This window comes from Thamnophis sirtalis, unplaced genomic scaffold (genome assembly GCF_051295495.1).
Source record: "Thamnophis sirtalis isolate CommonGarterSnake01/CBP01778 unplaced genomic scaffold, rThaSir2_p1.2 scaffold_3, whole genome shotgun sequence".
Lineage (NCBI taxonomy): Eukaryota > Metazoa > Chordata > Lepidosauria > Squamata > Natricidae > Thamnophis > Thamnophis sirtalis.
In genome coordinates this window covers 123,655,321-123,671,457 of record NW_028261383.1, presented here as the reverse complement: position 1 = coordinate 123,671,457, position 16,137 = coordinate 123,655,321, and the positions used below count along the sequence as shown (strand labels likewise).

Below are 16,137 nucleotides of genomic sequence, written 5' to 3'. Positions count from 1 at the left end.
ATCTGATATATAGTGTATACCAATGGCTGCTACAATAAATAGATATTAATGTAAACTAATATAGATTTTAGGCAAATTCATTCATTTATTACAGTGGTGGGATTCAAATTTTTTTTTTTTTACTAACAGTTCTGTGGGCGTGGCTTAGTGGATGTGGCATAGCTTGGTGGGCATGGCAGGGGAAGGACACTGTAAAATCTCCATTCCCTCCCCATTCCAGGGGAAGGTTACTGCAAAATCCCCATTTCCTTCTGATCAGATGCGACTTGGGAGGCAGAGAAAAGATGGGGGCGGGACCAGTCAGAGGTGGTATTTACTGATTCTCTGAACTACTCAAAATTTCTGCTACCAGTTCTCCAGGACTGGTCAGAACCTCCTGAATACCACCTCTGATTTATTGTCTAATCAAGTTGGAATATTGTTATTTGGACATTTAATTACTTAACTCGCCTTTCTAGTTTTCTGAAAGCAAATCTTCTAGAAAAGAATGAGGATAATGTTTCAATCTAGAAATATATTGAGACATTCAATTTTAAAAGTGACTCCTATAATTAAGCATTTCTTAAATTTCTTAATTTAATTCTAGAAAGAAGTTTTATGTTTGCTAAACCCTTTTCTGTACGAACATTTAAGGCAGGGGTTTCAAACTCACAGCCCGTCATGCACTGGCCATGCCCACCCACATTTTAGCAAAGGAGGGAAAGTTGTGATACATCACATAATGACGTGTCGTCATGAGTTTGACACCCCTGATTTAAGGCATTCCTAAATTGTCTCCGATATGCCAAAATATTTAACAGGTGTTTCTGGAAGCTCTATAGTTACCTGTGCATTCGTTAATACTTCAGCATTAGAAACAATTGCAGATAACATTTAGACACCTCTGGTCAAATTGTAGGTTTCAGTTCCTAAATGAACAGAGGGTGAAGCCACTCCTATATGGAGCTAAATTAATGTTTTGTATCATGGCAAGTGTTCCTCCCAGTTATCCTGGTTTCTTCTATGTATTTCCTTGTAGACCTACCTTTTCCAGCTCAGAAATATTTTTGGTTCTTCTTGCATGTAATATATATTTGATATCTCCCCATAGATTTTCAATGACATTCAAATCTGGAGTTAGAAGAGGCCACTCCAAAATCCTTTATCTTCCTTTCTGAAAATTGTTTGATTTGGAAGATTTTTTTCATATCATTGCCTTGCTGAAATACCTAAGATCTTTTCAAGCTTCAGTTTCTATACTGATTGTACAGAGGCAATAGGGGAACATCCTGTCTTCCAGACAATGGATTCTCGACTATTAGTAAAAGAAAGTTATTCAGCTACTCCATTTTTTCCTACTTGACAAAATTTGTCTGAAAAGAATAACAATGGAACTACTAATGAAAAAGCCAGGAGGTTCACAAAAAGGATGGAAAAATTATTTGGATGTCTCATAAACAGTGAAATCCCCTAATTATACCCTCGTTCAGAAGCATCTTTTTCTCTGATGCCAGGCAGCACCCATTCCCTCAGGGCCAGGTGAGAGAAAAAGAGGAAAGTCCCTATCATTGGCTCTGTTGAGAGGCCAGTAATTTGTGGCTCCTCTTTGCCTTTGATCTTTTCCTAAACCAGTTGCTCATTGGGAGATGTTTGAAATTAAGAACAGGTGGCAACATTTGTTTTCCTTTTGCTATTAAGTTTTGGCTCCAATCTAATTTTGTTAGTCTGAAGACAGGAACTTACCTTTGTTCTTGTTTTTCTTTCTTTTTTTAAAAAAAAAAACCTTTGTTAGTTCCTTAGAAGAATAGGGCAAATATTCTTCAGATAATCAAACTAATGAAAAGAGTCTGGTCCTTTTGATGTCCGAAATTTGATATTTACCTGAATTGGGGTCACTGCTGGATGCTTCAGTTCAATCATCCGTTCTCCATCATCCTGAAGCATATTCACATACTCTTCCTGGTTAAGAAGCTCATTGTTTCTGAACTCCTGAAGAGAAGGAAGAAAGAGTCAATACAGTATAAGTGGCCACAATGAATGAGCTGAATGATGTAAATGATACATATGCCACAAATAGACTAGTGGGAAAAGGCAATTTACTTCTTTGGAAGCCACCACAACCCTGCAAGAGCACTATTAGGTTATTTACAAAATGCAAGTATAGGGGATCTTCATGGTGGCAATTGGGATAGGAATTTCAATCACTAAGCAATGCGGTTAAAAAGCATGATGTCAAAGGATGACACTGCCCAGTGATGGCAGTGATGGCCATTCCTGGTTACCACTGAGCAGTGAATCATCACAAGTTGTTAAACAAGGACTTCACATGACCATGACTTCCAACTTTCTGCCAGATTCTTTGTTGACTTTGCGTATAGGAAACTGGCCCAGAACATTGCAAATCACAAACACGTGACTGATGATGTTGCAACAGTCAGAAATCTGGGCCACTTGTTGAACACCTGGATTGCAATCATGTGAATGCGGGGGGCATTGCAACAGCTGGAGCTACAAGCATCACTTATTCAACACCATCACAAGTTTGAATGGACCCTGAAAGAATGGACATTGACCTCTACATTTAACAATGAGTAGATTTTGTTGAAATCAGTATGGCTGGAGGAGATTTTTGCCTGGGTTTTCCTACAAAAGTGTATGTAGTACTGTATATGGGCAGAGATGTGACATGGGGAACCTCATGAATCAAGAATTCCCACACCTACAGATATAGTTTGACATCCAACTTTTCATTTACCTCATACTCACGCCGGACTGACTGGGGCTCAATCATTTGATCACTCCAGTCCTGCTTCAAGATCTTCTGCTGTTGCTCTGAGAGATACGCCAGCTCTTTCATGCAGCCTTGGAGGTGGGTGTAGAGGCTATTCAAACTCTGGCCTCGCCAGATAGAGGCTTTCTGTCAGATTGAGGGTGCAAAAATTATTGTTATTTCATTTAATTGTTGTCCAGTTGTCAAGAACCAAATATTGTAATGACAAGTCCTAGCATTCTCAAGCATTACAACCCTTGGTATTATGGTCCGAGGTTTCCAGGAATGGGTAGTCCAATAAAATTGGAGAACACCATTTTGGGAAAGGGTGCTGAAGGTTTTTATAATTCCCATCTAATTTAATGTCAGAATCCTTATTGAGAATGCAAGAACAATTGCCATTGAGTTGTTAATATTTAATTAGATTTCTATCCTGCTTTTCAAGCAGAAGCTAAAGATGGCAAACATAATACTTCTTCCTCTTATTTTCCACACAACCACCTGCTTCTATAGCTGAGACTCAGTGAGTCTCCCTATTCCTTGTCCAACATTGTGCCCGCACTGCACCATGCTGACTCTTACAATTCTCTCTCAGGATCTCTTATGCTTCTAGTCCAACAACTCTCTCCAGCATCATGCTTGAGCTACCTCATCATCTTCTGCAGAAGCTGACTGCTTGGTGGGGGCAGGAGAGTATGGTTGGCCTGTTCCCAGTAAGTCATGTCTATGGTTTGAATGGATGAAACCCCAAAACGTTGAGTCGTATGTGTAGGGAAGGAAAACACTCAACAGTGTTGATAGTCTTATTTAGCTTTTGTTCTTGTAAAGAGTCCTCAAATCAGAAGTGGGCAATATTGTATAGAATAGAATAGAATAGAATAGAATAGAATAGAATAGAATAGAATAGAACAGAACAGAATAGAATAGAATAACAGAGTGGAAGAGACCTTGGATGTCTTCTAGTCCAACCCCCTTCTTAGGCAGGAAACCCCACAGCACTTCAGACAAATGGTTATCCAACATTTTCTTAAAGACTTCCAGTGTTGGAGCATTCACAACTTCTGGAGGCAAGTTGTTCCATTGATTATTGTTCTAACTGTCAAGAAATTTCTCCTTAGTTCTAAGTTGATTCTCTCCTTGATTAGTTTCCACCCATTGCTTCTTGATCAATCCTCAAGTGCTTTGGAAAATAGCTTGACTCTCTCTTCTTTGTGGCAGCCCCTGAGATATTGGAATACTGCTATCATGTCTCCCTTAGTCCTTCTTTTCATTAAGGACTAGGGGAGACAAGATAGCAGTGTTCCAATATCTCAGGGGCTGCCACAAAGAAGAGGGAGTCAAGCTATTCGCCAAAGCACCTTACACAACACCAATATGCCATTATAACACAACACCAATATGCTTCTAGGTACTTCGGTTAGTGTCCCCCAAATCTTCTCTCCTATCCCAATTGTACAAAATTAAAGAAAAAGCTGGAAACAGCAAAGCACAATCCCAGCCTCTCATATCATATTTGTTTGCAGGAAATTCTTTGGATTAAAGTCCCAATGAAATAGAAGAGGGCACCTATGAGTTTAATTCATATTCCATTAAATGGGGGTATTGTTAAGGTGACCAGACGTCCCGCATTTGGCGGGACAAGCATGCTTCTTCATAATTTTTCCAGTGTCCCGGGCCGTTGTCAAAAGAGCCCGCTTTAATTTTGGTGCCTTCTTTGATCGCTCGCTCCCCCACCCATCCGCTGCCGCTCGCATGGGCGGGGTAGTGTATCGAGTGAACGAGCAGATGGGCGGGGAGCGAGTGAGCCGCTCATTCGTTTCCCCGCCCATCCACTGCCGCTGGGCGGGGTAGTGTAGCAAGTGAGCGGGCGGATGGGTGGGGGAGCGGCTCACCTTTCCAGCCCCACTTCCACCTGGACAAGCCATGGGAAAGCCTCCGCCTCTCCGAAAAGAGCCACCTGTGTGTGTGTGGCCCTCGGCGGGGTCTGGAAGCAGAGCCTTTTCCCAAAGCATCCCTCGCACACTTCGGGGGCCGGCAGGCAAGGCGAGCGCAGCAGCCGGAGACTCCCCCGCGGGACCACTGTTCCCTCTAAGGCAAGAAAACACCGCACCGCACTTTTCAACTCCCGCGCAGCCGCAGTGATTTGTTTTGATGAGCACGGGGCGACTGGACTGACGGTAAGCCCCCGCCACCACCGGACTAACTGCTGCTGCCTCCTCCTCCTCTAACAGCACCACCGGATTTGCGGCCTGGCGCTGCAGCTGAGGTGAAACTGGCAAAGCTCCCGCCATGCTTTTGAGGAGCCTTGAGGCCACGGGAGCCAGTAGGAAGGCGGCGGAGGGGCAGGAGCAGGAAAAAAAGGCCCGATGGCTCCTCAAAAGCACGGCAGTGGAGGAGGGGGCAGGGCAGGGGTAACGCGGTGCCCAGCTCAGGTGCTCCGAGCAGAGGGGGAGCCGCCCCCTCTGCCAGCGCTGGGCAGCAAAGCTTAACATCTCAGCACTGAGATGCCCAGCCCTGGCAGAGGGGGCGGCTCCCCCTCTGCTCAGAGCACCTGAGCTGGGCACCGCGTTACCCCTGCCCTGCCTACTCAGACCAGCTGAGCCTCCCTGGACGTCGCAGCAGCAGCAGCCCCAAGTGCGCCGATCTCGGCGTTTTTCGCATCGGGGTGTGCTGCAAGAAGAGGGAGTGAGTGAAGACCTTTTCTAGCTGGCGCAAATGGGGCGGGCTGCAAGAGGGAGGGAGTGAGTCTGGATTGCTGCAAAGCAAGTCTTGGGAAGTCCTTTGCGCTGGCTAGAAATGGTTGAGCGCTGAGATGTTAAGCTTTGCTGCCCAGCACTGGCAGAGGGGGTGGCTCCCCCTCTGCTCAGAGCACCTGAGCTGGGCACCACGTTACCCCTGCCCTGCCCCCTCCTCCTCCTCCGTGCTTTTGAGGAACCATCGGGCCTTTTTTCCTGCTCCCGCACCTCCGCCGTCTTCCTACTGGCTCCCGTGGCCTCAAGCAACATGGCGTTTCCCCGGAGCGCTCGGGCTTCTTCTCTGGGCAGAGTTGGAGCCTCTCCTCCTCCTCCCAGTGGAGGGGCGCCCTAAAAAAAAAGGAGCCAAGGCGTTCCAGAGATGTGAAGGGAAGCTCCGGGCGAGAAAGCGGCTTTCAAAGCTCTGTCGAGCCCCGCTTGTGGATTTGATTATTATTTGCTCGGGGATCCGGATCTGGGCCACCTGTTCCTCCGGGGGCAGCCCGAGCCTTTGAGCGGCGAGCGGAGCTTTCTCCCGAAACGGCGCTGCTGCTCCCCTTTGGCACTTCGCTCTGGGAGAAAAATGGAGCGCGACAGACTTTCCAGCACGGATCAGAAGCTGATCCGGGAGAGCTGGCAGAAAGTGAGCAACAGCCCCCTGGAGCACGGCGATGTCCTGTTCACCAGGTAGGGCAAGATAGGTTGCCAGACCGGAGGGCGCAGGTGAGAACTCTTGAACGAGAGAGAGAGGGGTGGGGTGGGGTTGTGGTCGCCTGGTCAAGTTTGAGGCTGGGCGTTTTAAACATTGGAAGTAGCCCACCATCTTCAGCTAACTTAATTCAAAGCTCCCTCCGCCAGGAATGTACCCTTGTGGATTGACCAGCCGCTGACTTGGGGCTAAAGCCTTGGTTTCCTTCCCATTTCCCTTCTTTAACCTAACCCCTCCCTCCCCCACCTCTAAATGCCTTTTCAGGGCATCTTCTCCCTGCTCAGTGCCAATCCGGACTCCCTCCCTCTTGCAGCCTGCCTCATTTGCTAGAAAGGTCTTCACTCACTCACTCTTTTTGCAGCACGCCCCGATGCGAAAAACGCCGATCTCGGTATTTTTTGCATTGGGGCTGCTGCTGCTGCGACGTCCAGGGAGGCTCAGCTGGTTTGAGTAACATGAGGGATCGCCCTCATGTTACTAGTCTTCCTGGATGGGCTCTTTTGTTCAGCCTGTAATTAAGGTTCTTCGTTATGTCTTAGTCTTAGGAGATCACCTGGTTAAAAAGAAGGAAGAGGCTCCCCTGGTCCGGAGCCCATCTGCATGTTGGGAGGGAGGGAGGGAGAGACACACAGAAAGACAGACAGAGACACAGAGAGACACACACGCACAGAGTGAGTGATTAAGTGAGTGACTCAGTGACAGAAGAAGGGAGGGGAGAGAGATTGAGAGATTGAGAGATAGAGAGGGAGGGAGGGAGGGAGACAGAGACACACACAGAGTGAGTGATTAAGTGAGTTAGTGAGAGACAGACACACAAACACACACACACACATATACACACAGAGTGACAGAAAGAGAGGAACGGAGGGGAGAGAGATAGAGAGAGAGAGGGAGGGAGGGAGACAGAGACACACATAGAGTGATTAAGTGAGTGAGTGAGAGACAGACAGACACACACATACATATATACACACAGAGTGACAGAGAGAGAGAGGAAGGGAGGGGAGAGAGATAGAGAGAGAGAGAGGGAGAAAGACAGAGAGAGACACACAGGGTGAGTGATTGAGTGAGTGAATGAGAGACAGACAGACACACACACACATACACACAGAGTGCCAGAGAGAGAGGAAGGGAGGGGAGAGAGATAGAGAGAGAGGGAGGGAGAGAGCTTTCAATTTGTAGGGATGTAACCTGGCTGTTTTTGCCTGCTCTCAAAAAGATGAGCAGGGTTGAACCTGGCTAATAATTGGAGGGGAACCCACCTGGGAATCTCAGCACTGTATATTTAATAGGAAAATATTAAAAATTGTCCAAAAGCAACAATGACAATTTCCATACTACTGCTAAGAAAATTACGACACATCAATAAAATTATAGGAGCTGAGTTTAACTCAAGAGAAACTTTTCTAAAGGTAGACAGTTATATAACAATTCCACAATTCTGAAAGAACAAGCTTGTTCTATATGAAATTTAATGCTACAGCAGAATGAAGTAACACTGAAGATAAGTGCAGGTAGTTCTCAATGCATGACCACAATTGAGCCCAAAATTTATGTTGTTAAGTGAGAAATTTATTAAGTTTTGCCCCATTTTACCATTTTTCTTGCCACATTTGTTAAGTGAAAAAAAAATTTTTTTAATCACAACCCCCCCCCCCCGGTCAAAGGTGTCCCTCTTTACCAATCTGAAAATCTGGTCACCTTAGGTATTGTAAAGGGTCATAGCCACTATGGCAGCCATTTTGTATATAGGTATGTCTATCATGGCACTTAGTTTGGGAAGGTGTCATCGTCACATTCTCTCAAAACCAAATGACTCCTATCTTTAATAGCCAGATTTTCTGATCACAGTTTACATGAATCTGATTTAGCATTTTAATAATATTTTTTAAAAAGTTATAGCCTACAATAATGAATAAAATTCTTACCAACAAATCCTTGTATTGAATCTTTAAATCTCCAGCTTCCTGTTTGGAGCAAATGAGAACAATTTTATTTTTAAAAGGGACAATACTAATGGTTTATCATAATATGTTAAAAAGATATGTCATATTGCATGTAAAATTACAATTTTATACTATAATATTTGGATTTAATATGATCTTTTGCTTTAAATTTTTTCCCATGAACAAACTGTCCCCTTCACAATGTAGTCAATATTTTAATCAATATTTACTATTTAAATATTGAAGGAATTGAATTGTTAAGTAAAAAAAAACAAATTTGGATTTGCTTGCCAGTACTATGAATAGATATTTCATTTTTTACAGGTAATTATGGCTCAGTCTGTAAACTGTTATTGTCTGATAACTCACTGACAGCAGAAGTATAGGTATTGTTGAAGAACCTTTAATTACAACAATTATAATGGAAAATTTTAGTACTGGACTTCCAGTATGCTGACATTATACAAACCTTTTCAACCATGTTCTGCAAATTTTATTTATTTATTTTGTTAAACAAATTTATATGGCTGTCCAGCTTGCACACAAGTGACTCCCAGCAGCTTACAACATTAAAACATTAATCATTTGAAATTTCCCTATTTTTCTTATCTTGCAGCTTCAAAATGAATTGCTAGATAAGAAGAAAAAGTAGTCATTCCCATTCAAACGCTGATGGTTTGAGTTTGAATTGAATTTCAAAGAGCATGGGCAAAGGTGAAGACTTTTAAAGCTGTAGGCTACAACATCTGAAGGGCATCAGATTGTCTGCCTCTTTTCTCTTCACAAATTCAGTGCTCTCATATGTGTTGGATTATAGTTCAAAATGGACAATTACTGGGTTAGCTAGCGGTGATGGGACTTGTGGTCCATTAGAACTTGGTTTTGTGTTTTTCTTCTTCACCATCACTGTTAATACAACCACAATCACGTAACACAAAAATGCTTATAATAAATACTGTCAGTTTTCCCATCATATTACTGGGATACAATAATCATATCTCTACATGCAGAATAAAGTTCCAAGTCTGTTGTCTTAGACTTCTGATATTTTCATATATTTTTCTTCTCAAGTGTAGTTCTGCCTCCTAGAGTACAATAATATAATATTATAATATTCGTGGTCTGGTTTACTTTTCAAGAGAAATACTGTACCTGTACTTACCCTTAAAGGATAGCAAATGAAGACTTGTGAATTTCACAAAAATAGGAATTTCATACAAACTATTAATTCTAGAAGCCTCCACTGGAATACTAAAATTCACTGGGAGTTAAGAACAGGTCTTGTGAATGTGTAATGGTTCATTTTTCAAGGTGTGTGATTTCCAAGTTAGATATTATTTAAAATGATCAGATTATTCTTCACTCTCCAACCACACAGCATTGGGAAGACATCTACTATAATTCATCTCTACAGTGAAGAGACTGACCATATGCCTTACCAGACTCTGAAGATTTTTGATCTGCAGGCCATATGCTTCTATCTCCTTCTGAAGAATGTTGTGTTCTGCAATTTGTTTTTCCAGCTCAGGCATTGTAGGTCCATATTGCCCTCCACTGATTTGTTTCTGAAACAAACCCACCAGTAAGTCATCATACTGTATATATTTAGAATTATTCAACTGCAAGAAAAAAACTATTTCATGCTGTTCCTAATACTTGTGACTGCTGCTAGCACTTAAACCAAATGATCCTGAAACATTAGCAAGTGGAACTCAAAACCAGAAAAAGGTGCAGGAAAAGTGGTTATGGGAAGAAGTGACACAGGCAAAGACTGATGAGATCATTTTGAAAGGTTTTGAAGTTGTCTCACCAAAAAGCTTCTCTTATTGATAAACCCGTACCTTGCAGAACATCTTTGGGTTTCAGGCATTACTGCTCAATGATTACTAGATTTTATTATACGGAGGTTTCACTATAGGAAAGCAATTAAAAACAAGCATATTCTTACTGTACTTTAAAAAAAAACTTTGCTTGTTGAGAAATTGCATTTAACAACATTACACAGTCCCTATTTCTGTAGTTAATTCAGTGATAGTAAGACAAATGGGTTGAAATATACCGGTAGTTGCTAGGTTGCATTACCAGTCAAGCTGCATGTTCTTGATAATATTTCCTGATCACCTAGTCTGGCACGGATTATTAAACCAGGGTTATTTTTATTTTGCTTAGTAGTAGTTTTTCAGTACAAGAACAACTTGTTTTACCCATTGAGCTAAACCGGTTTGCATAACTGTGGTTCATTCATAAGCTACAGTTGGCTGTGTTTATATAACGTAGTAAGTTAAGATGGAACTAACCACAATAATATGTAAACCTGGACAGTATGACTTGGTCCACCTTAAAGATTTATCTGACAAAGCAAAGTCCCTGGTTTCATCATGAATTTGGATAAAAGGTTACTGTATTTCTAGGGCAAATTGGTGCCATTGTCAAAGCCATGCATGCCCTGATAAGCATTGGTTGAGGTAATTTTTATTATGCCAGTATCATCTTTGCCTTGCAAGGATAAAAAAAAAAACATTTGTTCTTCTGCTGTGATCTCCAAGTAAAGCTGGAATTCATGTTCAACCTTATTAATTTTATTGATCAAGAATCAAATGAAATGCCACATACCCAAGCAGCAACTCTTACCTGTTTTTGTTCTAGAATTTTTGCCCAGTCCACTTTGGAACCAACTTCAGAAAGTGTAAATTTTTCATAGAGCTCTCGATACTCTGCACATTGATGTGTCATTCGGATATGGAGCTGCTTGATACTTTTGGAGGGGAGAAGAAAGGGAATTTCTTCATTAGAAAATGGGTTTCTTCAAGGAAGAATTGCCCAAAGTTGATCTGAAGTTTGTCATGTACGTGTGTCTCCATTCACTTACTGTTTCTCAAGAGGGCTGGAATATAAATCATTACTTACTCTTTTTCAATTTCAAAGGCTTGAGGATGTTTCAGATGCTTGACTTTGTCTACGTCTATAAAAAGGTCTTTTAAAAGTGTCTCCGCGTCTTTCAAGTTTTTACCATTTATCTGCTGGAATTCCAAAGGCTTGTTCTGGTGACGATTAATAGCATCCTACAAGAAAAGCATAAAATACATATGCCTCATTCCCAGCAGAGAGGACAGAGAGGAAGTTGCATTTGTAAATCTAGAAGGCAATGTTTTAGGCTGTAAGTATGTAATTATTGATCCTGATATCAATTCCACAAATGCAAGTTTTATCTTATAGTTTATCGTGTCAGCTTTGATCATATAGTATACAATTCGTTTATAGAATTTATCACATTGAATAAACATCTTAGATTAAAAGAAAAAGAACTTTGGCTGAACACTGAATTAGATATTTGTTGTTTTAATTTGGCAAGCCATGTTTCATATATTCTGAGTTCCCTGATAGTAGACAGGAGAGTACCTAGAACTTCTTATGAATGGTTATCCTCTATCAAACATGGAAGGAGAGGCTCAGATAAAACTAGATTAGCAACTGAGGTACACTACACCAAGTAAATTGTCGTCAAGAAACATAATTACTGTCCCCTCACTCTAAGATAAAAAAATAAAAATAATTTTCATGAGTCAGTCATAGTCTTCTTGGTTCCAAGCTCAGAGTTATCATATAATCAAACATAGGTAAAGGTAAAGGTTCCCTCTCTTTTGCTCTGTATGCATACACAAATAGGCACCTAGCCCCACTTCCCTCACCCCAGTATATCAAAAACCAGGCCCCATGGTTTAAAATATCAGACACAGTTAAAACATATGTTTTAAAGAAGCATTATACTTGTTATATCTCCAATAAAGTGCTGTTTTTGACAGTTCTTTTCTATACAAATGTAATGGAATCCAAAATATTCAAAATATTATTTTTGTTGCATAATTTGTAATTTGAGATCCATTGACACATTTGTTATAGAAGACACTCTCCCATTATCTGTACACTATAGGAAACTCTAGCTCTTTAGTCCATTCCCAGAATCCTTCATCAAGAAGCAAAGCTGTGTTCAAGTGATTTTTGGGGGGAGGATCTTGGTCTCTCATGGAACCACATCAAGTTCTCATGTAGTAGCATTCCATATATGAATAGTATGTGATTGGTCAGTAGGATTCTGAAGAACATATTCTGAAAAACCCTGGTTTTCCCTGATTTAGAAGATCTCTGATTCATTCTTTCTGACATATATTTCATTCACAATTAACTTCAACCTTCACTTTCATACATGTATTCACCAATTCTTCTCCACAAGATTAGACCACCTCCATTCAGATCTGTTAAAGTGGTTTAGTGGTTTAGTGGTTTATTAGCATTTGTAGGCCGCCCTTTTCCCTGAGGGGACTCAGGGCGGCTCACACAAAACCGGGAAGGGGGGGAATACAAACATTAAGATAACAACATATAGTAAAATAATAACCAACATACATTCATCATTCGGGCGGGGTAACTATCCTATCCCCAGGCCTGACGGGCGAGCCAGTTCTTCAAGGCTATGCGGAAGGCTTGGACGGTGGAGAGGGTACGAATCTCCACGGGGAGCTCGTTCCAAAGGGTCGGGGCTACTGCTGAGAAGGCCCTCCTCCTTGTAGTTGCCAGCCGACACTGGCTGGCCGATGGAATGCGGAGGAGGCCTAGTCTATGGGATCTTATAGGTCGCAGGGAAGTAATTGGCAGAAGGCGGTCTCTCAAGTATCCAGATCCACTGCCATGTAGGGCTTTATGGGTGATTAATAACACCTTGAAGCGCATCCGGAGATCGACAGGTAGCCAGCGCAGCTCGCGGAGGATAGGTGTTATGCGGGTGAATCGAGGTGCACCCGCAATCACTCGCGCGGCCGCGTTCTGCACTAGCTGAAGTCGCCGAATGCTCCTCAAGGGCAGCCCCATGTAGAGCACATTGCAGTATTCCAGCCTAGAGGTCACAAGGGCCCGAGTGACTGTTGTGAGAGCCTCCCGATTCAGGTAGGGTCGCAACTGGCGCACCAGGCGAACCTGGGCGAATGCCCCCCTGGTCACAGCCGTTAAGTGGTGGTCGAATGACAGCTGTGGATCCAGGAGGACTCCCAAGTTGCGAACCCTCTCTGAGGGGTATAAAATTTGACCCCCCAGCCTGAGTGTTGGAATATTAGCCAAATCTTTGGGAGGAAAACACAACAGCCACTCGGTCTTTTCTGGGTTGAGCACAAGCTTGTTAACCCTCATCCAGTCCATGACTGCCTCAAGGCCCCGGCTCATCACGTCTACCGCTTCATTGATTTGGCACGGGGCGGACAGATACAATTGAGTATCGTCCGCATATTGATGGTATCTAATCCCGTGCCTGCGGATGATCTCTCCCAGCGGTTTCATGTAGATGTTGAATAGTAGGGGGGATAAGACCGAGCCCTGCGGCACCCCATAATTTAGGGGCCTAGGGGACGATCTCTGCCCCCCCACTAACACCGACTGCGACCTGTCCGAGAGGTAGGAGGAGAACCACCGTAGCACGGTGCCTCCCACTCCCACCTCCCACAGTCGTCGCAGAAGGATACCATGGTCGATGGTATCGAAAGCCGCTGAGAGGTCAAGGAGGACCAGGATGGAGGAATGTCCTTCATCTCTGGCTCTCCAAAGATCATCGATCAATGCGACCAAAGCGGTTTCTGTGCTGTAACCGGGTCTGAAGCCTGACTGGAAGGGGTCTAGATAGTTTGCTTCCTCCAAGGACCGTTGGAGCTGGAAGGCCACCACCTTCTCAACAACCTTCCCCAAGAAGGGAAGGTTGGAGACCGGGCGATAGTTATTAAGAACAGCTGGATCCAAGGATGGTTTCTTCAGGAGGGGTCTCACCACCGCCACTTTCAGTGTGGCGGGGAAGTTCCCCTCCCGAAGGGAGGCGGTTACAACCGCCTGGATCCAGCCTCGTGTCACCTCACTGCAGTTAGTAACCAGCCATGAGGGACACGGATCCAGAACACAGGTGGAGGAACTTACAGCTCTCATGGCCTTGTCCACATCCCCGGGGGTAACGTCCTGAAACTCAACCCAGAGCTGTTCTACTTGGTTCCCCTGTGCCTCGGCTGGAACTGCAGGTGTGGAGTCCAAGTCCAACCGAAACCGAGCAATTTTGTCCGCTAAGAATTGGGCATATTCTTCAGCTCTGCCCTGCAAGGGTTCCCCCGCCTCCCTTTTGTTCAATAGGGAGCGGGTTATCCTAAACAGGGCGGCTGGACGGGACTCAGCGGATGCAACCAGGGTGGCTATGTGCGATCTTTTTGCTGCCCTAAGTGCTCTGGTGTATTCCCTGGTGCAGGTGGTTACCATTGCTCGGTTCGTTTCGGACTTATCGGACCTCCAACGGTGCTCTAGGCATCTCCTCCGGCGCTTCATCTCCCGGAGCTCCTCGGTGAACCAAGGGGGTCTCCGGGATCCGCCGCCTCGGAGGAGCCGCAGTGGCGCAATCCGGTCGAGGGCCTCCGACGCTGCCGAGTGCCACACAGCAGCCAGAGTCTCTACCGGACTGTGGGCGAAAGTGTCAGGAATAACCCCAAGCTCTGTCTGGAACCTTGACGGCTCCATAAGACGCCTGGGGCGGAACCACCTGGTCGGTTCCTCCTCCCTACAGTGGGGGTTTGGCCTCCGGAAGTCGAGCCTCAGTAGGCAATGGTCTGACCACGACAGGGGTATGATGTCGCTCCCCCTCAGACCAAGATCACAAATCCACTGCTCCGAGAGAAATACAAGGTCAAGCATGTGTCCCGCTGAGTGGGTTGGGCCTCGAATTACTTGGGTCAAGCCCATGGCTGTCATGGAGGCCATGAACTCCTGCGCCCCATCAGAGTTTTCACCGAGCGACGGCAAATTAAAGTCCCCCAGGACCATCAACCTAGGGAACTCAACTGCCAGCTCGGCTACCGACTCGAGGAGCGAGGGGAGGGCTGCTGCAACGCTGTTGGGAGGCAGGTACGTTAGCAGCAAACCCACTTGACCCTTGAGGTCCAACTTTAACAGCAAAGACTCACACCCGACAATCTCCGGAGCAGGTTTCCACATAGTTTTTAAAAAGCACAATATATATATTTTTCTTTCTTTAACATCACTCATTAATTGAGTCCACTGAAGAGAGGCAGCTAATTAATTCAAATAAATAAAAATGAAATAACATTTGTGCTTTATCTAATATTTAAAAAGAATTAAAGAAGTTTCAAAGAGGAGACCTCTTGAATTTTTAATGGAGATATCTGAAGGGCCATTTTGTTGCAAGAAACTATTTCATGAGTTCAATCCACTTTTAAATTTTTTTTTAAAAAATTGTACATCCAGACAACTCTGATTTTCTGTAATCTTGCCATGTTGAAATAAAGAACATAGATTTATTTTATGTACTAGTTGATAACCTGGCGTTACCCAGGTATTTATTTATAGGGGAGAAATGTCTGGACCAAATGTAATTTCTAATGTTGGATTGTCTCCCTTACTAGATGGAGCCCACTTATGGAGTACTGTGAAACTGTTACCATAGAAACTCCACTGCGCTGTACAGTAGAAGCCATTGTAAGGCACAACAAGCTGTATCTTAACAGAACACACACCCTGATGTGTATTAGGGGTGGCTTACCCCCACAGTATTTGTTTCCTGAGAGTAAGTCATATGTGTACCAAGTTTGGTTCAAATTGCTCAAGGCGTTCCACAGTTATTCTGGAACATACACACAGAAAGCCATTTAGAAAGAAAGAAAGAAAGAAAGAAAGAAAGAAAGAAAGAAAGAAAGAAAGAAAGAAAGAAAGAAAGAAAGAAAGAAAGATAGATTTGCCCAACCAGCAAATGAGATTTTACTATTCTATTTGGAGCTTTCTCCAATAAACTTTAGAGTCAAACATATAGCATGATTTTTGTATTCAAGTTCCAATTTTACCTTCTTAAGTTTGGACTGTGTTTCAAGGATGTCCTTTTCCACCTGGTCAGCATTTTTTTGCATGCGAGAGATGAGCACCGCTAGATCATTGTTGCTTGATGATCTGCAAATAAGGATATAGAAATCA

At 43.7% G+C, this 16,137-nt stretch overlaps 1 protein-coding gene across 1 annotated transcript in view; it reads right to left on the bottom strand.

Moving 5' to 3' along the window:
- EVPL (envoplakin) overlaps nt 1–16,137 on the bottom strand; it is a 47,443-nt gene that overhangs the window by 19,774 nt on the left and 11,532 nt on the right. Inside the window, exons 2-8 of the mRNA XM_087709906.1 lie at nt 16,011–16,113; nt 11,044–11,198; nt 10,768–10,891; nt 9,576–9,701; nt 8,119–8,157; nt 2,735–2,896; nt 1,861–1,968 (exon numbers count right to left, since the gene is read on the bottom strand). Coding sequence (XP_087566032.1) covers nt 1,861–1,968; nt 2,735–2,896; nt 8,119–8,157; nt 9,576–9,701; nt 10,768–10,891; nt 11,044–11,198; nt 16,011–16,113 — 817 coding nt within the window. The remainder of the gene's footprint in view (nt 1–1,860; nt 1,969–2,734; nt 2,897–8,118; nt 8,158–9,575; nt 9,702–10,767; nt 10,892–11,043; nt 11,199–16,010; nt 16,114–16,137) is intronic.